Consider the following 13,159-nt stretch of genomic DNA (forward strand, 5'->3'; position numbering starts at 1 on the left):
AGAGGAAAATATTAGCACCACATATCCACAAGATTGTGTTCAAATGTAAATAAAGAACAAAAATAAAATAAAATATTATCAATATAGTGAATAATACATCCATAAAGCAAGCTGTAAAATATTTATATTTTAAGTTCTCTAGGGATGAACATATTCTACAACAGAAAAAAAATCATTTTACTCTTACACATTTTCAGGAATACATTAATACTGTAGGAGACTGAATAACATAGGCTAGGTCTGTTTCCCAAACTTTGCTAACACATTAGAATAACCTGGGAAATCTTTGAAAAATACTGATGTCAATGTCTACCACTAGAGAGTCTTATTTAATTGATATAAAGGGAAACTTGGGCATTAGAAATTGAAAAAAAAAACACAAAAAAACTCCCCAAGTGATTTTTTGTTTTTTGTTTTTTGTTTTTTTTTTAGTTTTTTTAAAAATTATTATTAATTAAATTTTTATTTCCATAGGTTTCTGGGGAATAGGTGGCATTTTGTTACATGAGTAAGTTCTTTAATGGTGATTTGTGAGATTTTGGTGCACCCATCACCCGACCAGTATATACTGAACCCAATTTGTAGTCTTTTATCCCTCACCCGCTTCCTACCCTTTCCCCCTAAGTCTCCAGAGTCCAACACAATAGGCAGTTTCTATGGTGTCACACCTGACAAACCACTCTGGATTCTGTCTCTCCAGTTTTCAGGGCTCTATCCCTCATGCCGTCCTCTAAGAGTCTCCAGTCTCCTCCCGTTCATCTCCACCTGCTCAGAGCCACCATTCACTGAAGGAATCTAGGCCCTTAACCCTATCTTCCCCTCCTTGTCTATTGCAACTTATCCCTCTTTCCCCCAACCAATAATTCCTCGGAAATTCTTCTAAAATGGTAGAAGAAAAACAAAGTGATTACTTAATTAGTGTAATTTATACAACGTTGTGAGTGTTGATGTGGATCATCCTTGCAGGCTACTCAAACTGGAATTGATGGACTGTGCATTCCAGGATTTCTTTGTGCATTGGTCTCAGCGGTCTCCGAGACGCTACTATATGTGCCACCTCATTATCTCATTTTCTCTCCTTATTCACCTAAAACAGACTCTTCAACAATGAAAGCCAGCAACTTGACATCTCACTTTAATAAACATTACCTACACTGGTTATTTAAAGCATCAGTAAGCAGAAAGAATTATATGAAAAATAACCTCTCAGGAATGCATAAAAAGATGATATGAAATAAAGCTTGAAAATTTTATAAGAGTGAGCTTAAATTAATTATATAAGAGAATAGGCCGGGCCCTGTGGCTCAGGCCTATAATCCCAGCACTTTGGGAGGCCAAGGTGGGTGCATCACTTGAGGTCAGGAGTTTGAGACCAGCCTGGCCAACATGGTGAAACCCCATCTCTACTAAAAATACAAAAATTAGCTTGGTATAGTGGTGAGTGCCTGTAATCCCAGCTTCTCGGGAGGCTGAGACAGGAGAATCGCTTGAACCTGGAGGCGGAGCTTGCAGTGAGCTGAGATAGCGCCACTGCACTCCAGCCTGGGCAACAGAGCAAGACTTCGTCTCAGAAAACAACAACAACAACAAAAAAAAACAAACAGAAATAAACTTTAAGTGTGACCATATTATTATCTTCTCTCCATTAGTATCTTATACAATCTTTACAGAGGGATGCAATGTATCTATTGCTTGCCTTTCAAAATAAAGAGAATAAAGACATCAGAACATTAAACTTAGTAAGCTTTAACTAACACATTTTCATAAAAATGACTCCTATTATTAAAGTAAGTGAATGCTTTTCAATTTTGTTGATTAAAGCGATGGACAAATATCAGTTCCTTCTTTCTTCTGCTTTCTTTGTAAGAGTAATATTTTTAGCATTTTTCTACCCAAATAACATTAAGACAAAATAGTGAAATCAAAAGAATACTTCGAATGACAACAAAACCTCTTCCATCTCTGAAATCAAAGGAAACAACCTAGGTCAATGACCTACACAGAGTTTTCCAAGAGCAAAGGGAAACCCTCTTCATGTAAATCTTATGGTTCAGAGGATCCATTTGGCAGTAAAAATGGAGTAGAAACACTGACATTGGAAGAATAGAAAGTACCAGCCCAAGCAGGGTCAAAAACCAAGCCAGTGCTGTCAGTGGGTGGCATCAGGACCCATGCGTTATATCCATACATGCTGAAATCAACAATACTGATGGAAACTATAGAAAAGGTAAATATATTCTAAAGTCAGCATGACACCACTGGCAAGCAAACAAAACCATACTTGAATGAAATTCAACTGTGGCTGAATTTTCTTATAAACCACTGGTGACAGGTCTGCCATTGACACTAGTGTTTAGGTTTGGCACAGAGCCTCCCAAACAGCAAAGCAGGTGAAATTCTACAAATATACACTTCTAATAAATCATTCTGTCAGTTAGACAGTAACATTTACATATCATCCTTCCATTTCCTAATTGGCTAATCAGTGACAAGACCAAATTACACAGTACTGAAGGCAATTAAAAAAAGCATGTAAACGATATCACAATGGTCCATTGTTTGCCAAGCTTACCCCACTTAAACACACTACTTCTATTTGGATAAAGAAAGTTTTCATAATGATACCACTCTCATGAAGCCCCTAATCAAGCAAAACTAACCAACATAATATTTTGTTTAGGGGTATATACTACTAAAAAAGGAAGAGGAGATAAACACAAAATTCAGGATGGCAGCTATTTCAGGGCAGGCGGCAAAATTACAGTGTGGGAAAGTAACATGATACGGAAAACAGCAGTAGAGGTAAAATTATCTTTATAATTAACTTTAAAAACTTATGTACATATCACGCATACTATTTGATGTTGATTATTTATTCCATGCTTAACCTTTTAATAATCCCTCTCTTGCTTAGAATATGGTGTGCCCTAGGGAACACAGCATAGCAAGTTAGGCTAATGCAGAGAGAGTATCTATATTGTTAGTTAGAAACTCATTTGAAAGCTCTTTGATCTTTACAATATTTCTGGCTGAAAAGCTTATGAAGCTTTCTGCAGTAGTGGCAGCAAATAAAAAGAGCTGCTGATATTTACTACTTTTTAGTCAAAAACAAATGTGGCCATTTTTGGTGGAATCGAAAAATATTATATGGTTATTATCCTAAATGGTAAGTAAAAACTGACGTTCTTTTTAAATTAAAAACTCTTCACTGAAACGTTTCCAAGATCTGAAGTTAAAGTTAAAATTATTATTTTTTATGCAGTTTAGTCAATATGAAGATGGTTCTCTGATCTTTGGCAATTTCTCAAACAAAAGAATATTAGCTGATCATTTTCATCATGTAATTAGGATAGCAGCTAACCAGAGAGACTGAAATTTTCAAGAGCTAAATACAGCTGCCGAATGGTTTGCAATTTTTAGTCCAATTCAAATAAATGAGATACCCATGGGAAAAAAATGCACAGAAGATGCTAACAAAAGTCCAATTAATCCATAAGAACAACATACCCTGGAGTTGTACAACACAGAATTCTTGGATGATGGCAGGCTATTTATCTAGATAGAGAACAAGAGAGTAGAAGCAGGTTTGGGAGGTAAAACCAAAAAGAGTTTTTTAACATAAGTTTGAAAAGGAGGTGGTTAAGATACAAGAATATAGAGTTCAAGAGAGCCTGGAGCTCAAAATATAAACTTGGGGGACCATCATCACATAGAATGTGTTTAAAGCTGCCATAATGCTAGGTGAGTTCCCCAAGGTAGTGAATGTAGACTATAAGGGGAAGATGGTCTAGAACTGATTTCTCAGGAATTCAACATTGAGAGGTTAAGAAGAGGAAGAGGAACCAGTAAGGGAGGCTAAGAAGAAACAGCAAACAGCCAAAATGGTCAGAAGGACGCTAAGAGAGTGTCACTTCCCAGAATCCAAGTTTTAAGAAAACGTTTCAACAAAAAGAAGGTTATTTACTAGGCTAGTCATTCCTGTGAGTTATTTAAGTAAAAAATCAGAATCAGCTACTGTATGTGTTGATGCAGTGGTCACTGATGACCTTGATTAGACCTCCTTCACTGGGGCAGAGTGTGTTTCAGAGAGAATGGAGGAAGAGGAAGTGGAAACCAGAAGCATAGACTTCTTCCAAGGAGTTGTGCTGAAAATAGAACCAGAAAAATAGAGTGACACTAGGAGATTTAAGACAAAGACAAATTTTATTTTGTCTTGTTTTGTGTAAGATGAGAGATGACAGTACACTACGTTTGTGGACTGACGGAAATGAAGCAGTTGAAATGGAAAACTGTAACACAGGAGGGAGGAGAGATACTCTGAGTAATAAAATGCTTGAGTAGGTATGAGGTTATAGATTCCAAGGTATACATGGAAGAGTTGTCCTTAGAAGCACAGACACTTCCTCTACTGCAATAGGAGAGAAAGCATAGTAGAGTTTCAAGTGGAGGTAGTTTGAGAAATTTGATGATGGGAGAATGTAGAAGCTTCTTCCGACTGCTTTTGTTGTCTTATACTGAAACAAGCAGCAAGGTCATCATGCCCGTTGGCTAATATTAAGATTGTTCTCTGAGTGAAAGAGACAGCTGAGTGAGAGGATTAGAGAGGGATGCCCAAGATTTGAGGATAGAGGAAAATAGGTGAAAGAGGCACTGTGAGAATCGAAGATGAAACTCCCTAGGTAAGTGTAGTAGCCGGGTGATCAGCACAGTACGGAGCGCTCATTGGATATTTGTGGTTATAAACATCAAGCAAGATCACACAGGAGGCTTCTATGATTTTCTTCAGTCATTCTTAGCTTCTAGGGTACAGGCATGAGTAGGTAAGTAGTTGAGTTTAAACCAGATTATAGATATTTCAAATGAGTAAGATTGAAGGTAAACAGGATATGATGAGGGTATGCTGGGGTGTGCTTATAAGGTTGGGCCATGCACTCTAAGCCACTAAGAAAAATAAATGAGGAAATGAGAGGGTATAGGATTGAAAAAGGTGATAAGGTCTAAATTTTTCGCTACAGCAGAATGTCTGAGAAATTCTCCCACTACAAAGTAACAGAGCAAGCCCCACTTCAGCAAAAAGCAAGGGAGAGTCTATCTGATAGGCATTCTCTTAGGAAAAAAAAACAAAACTTCACTTTTCCTTTATAATTTAAGTCTGCTGGTACAGGGCTATTCTCTTTCTATTTGTGCCTAAGGTCACTAATGGCAATTTTTTAAATATCAAATTGGGTCATATAATAATGGTTTTCTGTGGTAACCAGATATTGGTTCATACATGTTGATTACAGTCAAGCTATGAGTTTAATTTGTGGTAATATACAGAAAAATTAAGTGTATAAGAAGGAAAAAATCATTTTAAAATTATAATGCTAGGTTGACTTTCAATAAAAATGTAAAGTAGGAATAAGGCAATTGCAATTGTATTACAGTATCAATGACACAGTCCTATTAACCTCTGACTTACATTTGATAGAGATCTGTATCTGGATTGAAAGATATTCCTTCTTTTAAAATCATTTTTTTAAAGATAGAAGAGTCATTAAGAAACTGATGATCAATTATTAATATACACTTATCTATTGGCCATCCATATCAGCATGGCACTCTGACACTGTACCCATAAATGAAATGTCAGGGGAACTCCTGCTGTGAGCTACTAAGGCTAAGTCTATTTACAGTGACAATAACACAACACTCTTCATCTTCTCTTTTTGATTCTGCTATTTAAAACTATAATTTAAGAGCAAGAAGAGAAGCCATCTGATTGGGTGAAGTCTTTAAAATAACTTAGTCACTCTCATGCTAGATAGGCCTAAATTAGACTGCAATTTACCTTTGAAACTGACCAATGATAGAAGCATATTAAAATTTCTGAAGAGATACCTTAGCCAGCTTAAGCATATCAATTTATATTCATTCATGTTAACAGCAATGAAGGTAGGAAAAGCCCATATTCAGATTAGTACTTTCAGGTACTAATTAACAAATAATTCTTAAGTACTCATTAAAGTAGTATCTCTGTAGGAAATATTTGGCCAGATTATTTCTCTGTAACTTTAACCAGGAAAACAGCATTAAAAAGTACCTAGGGCCAGGCGCGGTGGCTCACGCCTGTAATCCCAGCACTTTGGCAGGCCGAGGTGGGCAAATCACGAGGTCAGGAGATCGAGACCATCCTGGCTAATATTGTGAAATCCCGTCTCTACTGAAAATACAAAAAGTTACCCGGATGTGGTGGCACGCGCCTGTAGTCCCAGCTACTCGGGAGGCTGAGGCAGGAGAATCGCTTGAACCCGGGAGGCGGAGATTGCAGTGAGCCGAGATCACGCCACTGCACTCCAGCCTGGTGACAGAATGAGACCCCATCTCAAAAAAAAAAAAAAAAAAAAGTATCGCTAATTAAAATCACACTAACTCAGCTCAATTTTTGACCAATAGTCTGCATTAGTGACATTTCAGTTTTATATCATTTCTACTTCATTCTTGAATTTTTTATTTTAACTCCTCTTGGCTTGTTCAATTAAAATGCAGTAATAAACAGGATGAAAAAACAAGATGAAGTATATGGACAGTATGTTCTGAAAACTTACATAACTGATATTTTAATTATCTTAACTCAGGAGGATAACTTGGTTGGGTATAAAATTTTTAGAAGACATGATTTTCACCTCAAAATTCTTTAGGTGTTGCTCTGTCACTTTCTTTGACTCAGAGTCTAAATAATACATAATAAATTTAGATGACTCAAAAAATTGTAATTTTTGCTCCTTACTAGGTAATTTTCTGGAGTGCTCTTTGTGTATGTTTTATATGGTTTTTCATGCATGGCTACTTATATGATAGCTAATCATTATTTTAAACTTCAAACTTTGCCAGGATGAGTCCAGATATATGTCATTTCTTATGTGTTTTGCCTGAAAGACAATTAACCTTTCAATTCATATACCAGTCTTTTAATTATTTTTGCCTCCTGCACTAGGAATTTTCTTCAATTTTGTTTTATTATTTTTTTCTAATTACTATAGTTTATTATTCAGGAATTACCAATAATTGTTACTGAAGTTCCATTCTCTTTACCTCACGATTTCTCTTTCATTATTTTCTTTTTCCCTTTTCTTCTAAATTCTGAAAAAATTTCTTTAGCTTGTTCTCCATCACACTGATCTGGTTTCCCACTATCAATTTTACCTTTTACTGCCCCCATTGTGGATGTTAATTTTGCTATTGCATTTCCTTTTTTGCTTTTGCCATTGCATTTTTAGAGTCTTGCAATTAACCTCATCTCATCCACTTCCCTTTTCAACTCATCCTGTTGCCTTTTCATTTCTCAATTCTCAACTCATGGCATTCTGCTCTGTTTCACTGAGACTACACCTTTTTCAATATAATGAGGATTCTGAACAGTTTTCTAAACTTTTTTGTTTCCTATTGTAAATTTTCGCTGGTGTTCTCTTCTTTAGAGTTTTCAGGATGATATATATTTCCTTTGTTCTACAATAATTTTCAGTGATTGCATGCAGTTGTTATTTTTTTCTATTTGCTCAACCTGGAGCAAGGAGATAATTGTCTAATGCTAGTATTAATATTTTTCAATAGATAGGATATGGACACTTACCTAGGGGTCACTCATTTTACTCGGGTGCTATTCTAGTCCCAGATTTATGGTTGAAAATGTTTATAGGTACAATTCTAGCTCAATTTAGTACAATAGTGCTTTGTAGGCCTCCATGCAACAAATCTCAGCTCTATTGAGAAGGTATATTCCCCTACTCAGTGACTGGTTCTCTCACTCTGAAGCAATGGAGTACATAAAATAGAAACTACAAGCCTCAGTGTACACTGCTGCTAACTCTTCCCATTAGCAACAAATTTGTGTATGTTACATCTCCCATGATGTAATGTACTTCTGTTAGTGCTTTTACTACTTCTTCCTACCCAGTCATTTTCTAGGTTTCCGCCACCAATTTGGCAACACATTGACTGCCTCCCACATCTGCCACCTGAAATGAAAAGAAATCTTTCTAAATGCTTATTATCTCTGAGTCAAACAGAAAAGTCTTATGGCCACCACCTCAGATTTTAGACCAGCAGATATGGGGGGACATCAGTCACATAGAGGCACACCTCATTTTACTGACTCAACTCACAGAGAGTGTAGTTTTGTTTTGTTTTTAACAAATTAAAGGTTTTGTGGCAACACTGCATCAAGCAAGTGTATCAGTGCCATTTTTCCAAGAGCATATGCTTACTTCCTGTCTCTGTGTCCCATTTTGGTAATCCTTGCAATATTTCAAACTTTTTCATTATTATTATATCTGTTATGGTGATCTATGATCAGCAATCCTTGATCTTATTACTATAATTGCTTTGGGGTACCTCAAACCTCACCCATAGAAGACGGCAAGTGCGATCCATACATGTGCGTGTTTTGACTGCTCCACCAACCAGCTGTTTTCTACCAATTTTTCTACTTCTCTCCAGGCCTCCCTATTTCCCAAGATCCAATAATATTGAAATTGGGTCTATTAATATCCCTACAATGGCCTCTAAGTGATCAAGTGAAAAGAGGAGTTGCGCATCCCTCACTTTAAAGCAAAAGCTAGAAATGATTAAGCCTGGTGAGGAAACCAGACGTGTTGAAAACCTAGACAGGCCAAAAACTAGGCCTCTTGTGCTAAACAGTTACCCAAGTTGTGAATGCAAAGGAGATGTTATTGAAGGAAATTAAAAGTACTACTCCAGTGAACACTGAAATGATAAGAAAGAAAACAGGCTTATTGCTGATATGGAGAAAGTCTGAGTGACCTGGAGAGAAGATCAAACCAGCCACAATATTCCCTCAAGTCAAAACCTAATCCAGAGCAAGGTACCAACTCTCTTCAATCTATGAGGGCTGAGAGGGATGAGGAAACTGAAGAAGAAAAGTTGGAAGCTAGCAGAAGTTGATTCATGAGGTTTAAGGAAAAAAGCTGTTTTCGTAACATAAACTGCAAGGTGAAGCAGCAAGTGCCGAAGTAGAAATTGCAGCAAGTTATACTGAAGATCCAACTAAGATCATTGCTGAAGGTGACTGCACTAAACGACAGATTTTCAATGTAGACAAAATGACCTTCTAGTAGAAGAAGATGCCATCTAGGACTCTCACAGCTAGAAATGAGAAGTCAATGCCTGGCTTGATCTTTTTGTATGGAGAGGGATGGTTGTTTTGTTTTTTCAGAGACAGAGTCTCACTGTGTCACTCAGGCTAGAGTGCAGTGGTGCACTCACAGCTCACTGCAGCCTTGAGCTCCTGGGCTGAAGCAATGCTCCCACCTCAGCCTCCTGAGTACCTGGGACTACAGCCACATGCCACCACACATAGCTAATTTTTAAATTTTAAGTAGAGATAGACTCATGCTATGTTGCCCAGGCTAGTCTCAATCTCCTGGCCTCAAGCAATCCTCCCGCCTCAGACTCAAAATGCTGGGATTACAGCCACAAGCCACTGCACTTGGCCTGGCCTCAAAGTTTTGATGGACAAGCTTACTCTATTGTTAGAGGCTAATGAGACTGGTGACTTGAAGTTGAGGCCAATGCTCATTTACCATTTCAAAAATCTAAGGGCTCTGTTTGCAGCAGAAATTAAAAGTAGTACTTTTAATTTCCTTCAATAACTTCTCCTTTGCATTCACAACTTGTTTACTCAATATTTTAAGCCCACTACCGAGACCTACTGCTTGGAAAACAAAAAGACTTCTTTCAGAACATAACTACTCATTGACAATGCACCTAGTCACCCAAGAGCTTTGATGGAGATATAAAAGAAAATTAATATTTTCATGCCTTCTAACACAACACCCATTCTGCAGCCCATGGATCAAGAAGTAATTCTGACTTTCAATCTTATTATTTAAGAAATATATCTTGGGCAAGGTTGCTGACCCCTGTAACATCAACACTTTGAGAGGCTGAGACAGGAGGACTGCCTGAGCCCAAGAGTTTGAGATCAGTCTGGGCAACAAAGTGAGACCCTGTCTCTACAAAAAAAAAAAAAAAAAAAAAAAATTAGCCTAGCATGGTCATGCACACCCGTAGTCCCAGCTACATGAGAAGCTGAGGAAGAGGATCTCTTGAGCCCAGGAAGTCAAGGCTGCAGTGAGCCATGTTCACGCCACTGCATTCCAGCATGGGTGAGAAAGATATATCCTATCTCAAAAAAATAAAATAAAATAAATGTATTTCAAAAGGCTTTAGCTGCCACAGGTAATGATTCCTCTGATGGATCTGGGCAAAATAAATTGAAAACTTTCTGAAAAGGATTCACCATTCTACAACCTATTAAGAATATTTGTAATTTATGGGAGGAAGTCAAAATATCAGCATTAACAGGAGTGTAGAAGAAGTCAATTCTAACCCTCATAGATGATTTTGAGGAGTTCAAGACATCAGAGGAGAAGGTTAACGCAGATGTGGTAGAAATTACAAGAGAACTGGAATTAAAAGTGGAGTCTGAAGATGTGATTCAATTGCTGCTGCAACGTCATGATCCACTTGAACAGATCAGGTATTGCTTCTTACAGATGAGCAAAGAAAATGCTTTCTTGAAATGGAATCTACCCCTGTTGAAGATACTGTGAACACTGTTGAAATGACAACAAAGGATTTAGAAAATTACATACACTTAGTTGATAAAGCAGCAGCAGGATATGAGAGGACTGACTACAATTGTGAAAGAAGTTCTATTGTGGGTAAAACGCTACCAAGCATTGCATGGTACAGAACAATCTTTCATGAAAGAACAAGTCAATCAGTGCAGCAAACTTCACAGATGTCCTATTTTAGGAAATTGCCAGTCACCCCAACCTTCAGCAACCACCACCCAGATCAGTCAGCAGCCATCAACATCAAGGTAAGAGCCTCCACTAGTAAAAGACAGTTACTCAATGAGGGCTCAGATGATCATTACCATATTTTAGCAATAAAGCATTTTTATATTAAGGCATGTACATTTTCTAGACATAATGGCATTGCACACTTGGTAGACTACAGTAGAGTATAAACATAACTTTTATATGTACTGGGAAACCAAAAAATTCATGTGCTTCACTGTATGGCAATATTCACTTTACTGCTGTGGTCAGAAACCAAACCCACAATTTCACCAAGGTATGCCTATATTGGAAAACAATTTCACCAGATCTGGCTTCTGTGGGACGATGCTCTCAAATCCTGAAAACAGATCGACTATAATTCTAAGTTTTTGATATTATAATGAATTTTCATACTTATCTTTTTATATATGCAGTATATAAACTTTTAAAAATATACCTGTATCTATGCATAGATAGATAGACAGAGATATCAAACCCAATTTTCAGATGAAGAAATTAAAGCACTGAGAAGATGAGCAGATGAGTATTTGTCAAAGAAACAGCTCGAGGCAGAACTAGGCTGCAAACTCAAAAGGTTTTACTCCAGAACCTGTGCCCTGAGTCACTGAACTCTCTATCCTTTCTAAACACTAAGTTAAGCAATTAGTTTCATCCTAAAATGAGGAGAGTCCTCTCAACTCTTGGTTCTTGTCCCTAGTCACAAATGTGTAACAATTAGAATAATAGACAATCTTTATTAAATACAACACTTAATATGTGCCAGACATTGGCTTATGCAATTTCCATACTGCTATAGCTTGAATGTTTGATCCTTCCAAAACTTATGTTGAAATTTAATTCCCAGCACTGGCGGTGGGGCCTAATGGGAAGTGATTGAGTTATGGGGGTGGATCACTCAGGAATAGGTAAATCCCCTCTCTGGGTGGCAGTAAATGGGTTACATGTCCATTAGTTTCCACAAGAGCTGGTTGCTAAAAGGAGTGTGGCAACTCCCCTCTCTCTCTTGCTTCCTCGCTTGCCATGTGATCTCTCCATACTCTGGTTCCCCGCTGCATTTCACCATGAGTTTATGTAGTCTGAGATTTTCACCAGATGCCCAGTCTTCCACCCAGCAGGATCATGAACTAAATACATCTTTTTCCTTTATAAATTACCACGACTCAGGTATTCCTTATAGCAACACAAATGGACTAAGAAAAATACATTATCTCATTTAATCCTCACAACAATCCTATATGGTGGGTACTATTATATTCCTGTGTAACATATGAAACAAACAAACGAAATAGAAGCTTTATGACTTAGAGAAGGTAATAAACTCACCCCAAGTCAGAGAGCTCATAGATGGAAAAGCTGGGATTCAAACTAAGTGTAACTCCCATGCCCAAGTGCTAATCCAAGTGCTAATTTATAATATATTATAAAGCCTAATATATTCATCATATCATAGGTATTAATAGATGTATAATACGCTATATATAATTCTCCAATAAATTGGTAGTATATTTTGCTAAGAAGTCTTCTTTTCTTTTCTTTTTTTTTCGAGACATAGTCTCACTCTGTTGCCCAGGCTGGAGTGCAATGGCATGATCTCGGCTCACTGCACCTTCCGCCTCCCAGGTTCAAGCGATTCTCCTGCTTCTGCCTCTCGATCAGCTGGGATTACAGGCACCCACCACCACCCGTGGCTAATTTTGTATTTTTAGTAGAGACAGAGTTTCACCATGTTGGCCAGGCTAGCTTCGAACTCCTAACCTCAGGTGATCCACCTGCCTCAGGCTCCCAAAGTGCTGGGATTACAGGCGTGAGCCACCATGCCTGGCACTGCTAAGAAGTCTCATGTTAAGAATTATCATTTTATATTCTACTATAAATACCTGGTGAAATAGAAATGTTCTTCCATCATATATAATTAGTTGCAAATTAGCCAGCAACATTTGTGGAACACATTTGTGGAAGGAAATTTCAATCCAACGTTTCCTATATTCACTTTGGTAGATCTGTGTGCACTGCATTGAGAGGCATGCTGACCCTCTGACTTCTGATAGGTTTAATCAATGAGTACTGGCAGGAAATTGGACAGAGAAAGAACAGGAAACATGAGGTCTTGGTTCTGTTCACACATGCCCTGAAGGAACCCTGCACACTGGATGAACACCAAAGGTCAAAGCTCCAGGCCTGGAAGTGATACTCTCCAGTCCCCAGTTACCAACCTACACGTTTTGTGCTATATTTTGTGATCTCTACATCTTGCCCACAATTGTAAATGGTTCTTTCACTAAATTCATTCA

The 13,159-nt window shown here is 37.6% G+C and overlaps 1 protein-coding gene across 14 annotated transcripts in view; it reads right to left on the minus strand.

Moving 5' to 3' along the window:
- AIG1 (androgen induced 1) overlaps nt 1-13,159 on the minus strand; it is a 279,442-nt gene that overhangs the window by 240,862 nt on the left and 25,421 nt on the right. Inside the window, exon 2 of one of the 14 annotated variants that reach the window (XM_030929197.1) lies at nt 6,223-6,363. The exons of the other annotated variants lie outside the window; for them this stretch is intronic. Coding sequence (XP_030785057.1) covers nt 6,223-6,363 — 141 coding nt within the window. The remainder of the gene's footprint in view (nt 1-6,222; nt 6,364-13,159) is intronic. 14 annotated transcript variants of the gene reach the window in all.

The sequence above is a fragment of the Rhinopithecus roxellana genome, chromosome 4 (genome assembly GCF_007565055.1).
Source record: "Rhinopithecus roxellana isolate Shanxi Qingling chromosome 4, ASM756505v1, whole genome shotgun sequence".
In the NCBI taxonomy this organism is placed as follows: domain Eukaryota; kingdom Metazoa; phylum Chordata; class Mammalia; order Primates; family Cercopithecidae; genus Rhinopithecus; species Rhinopithecus roxellana.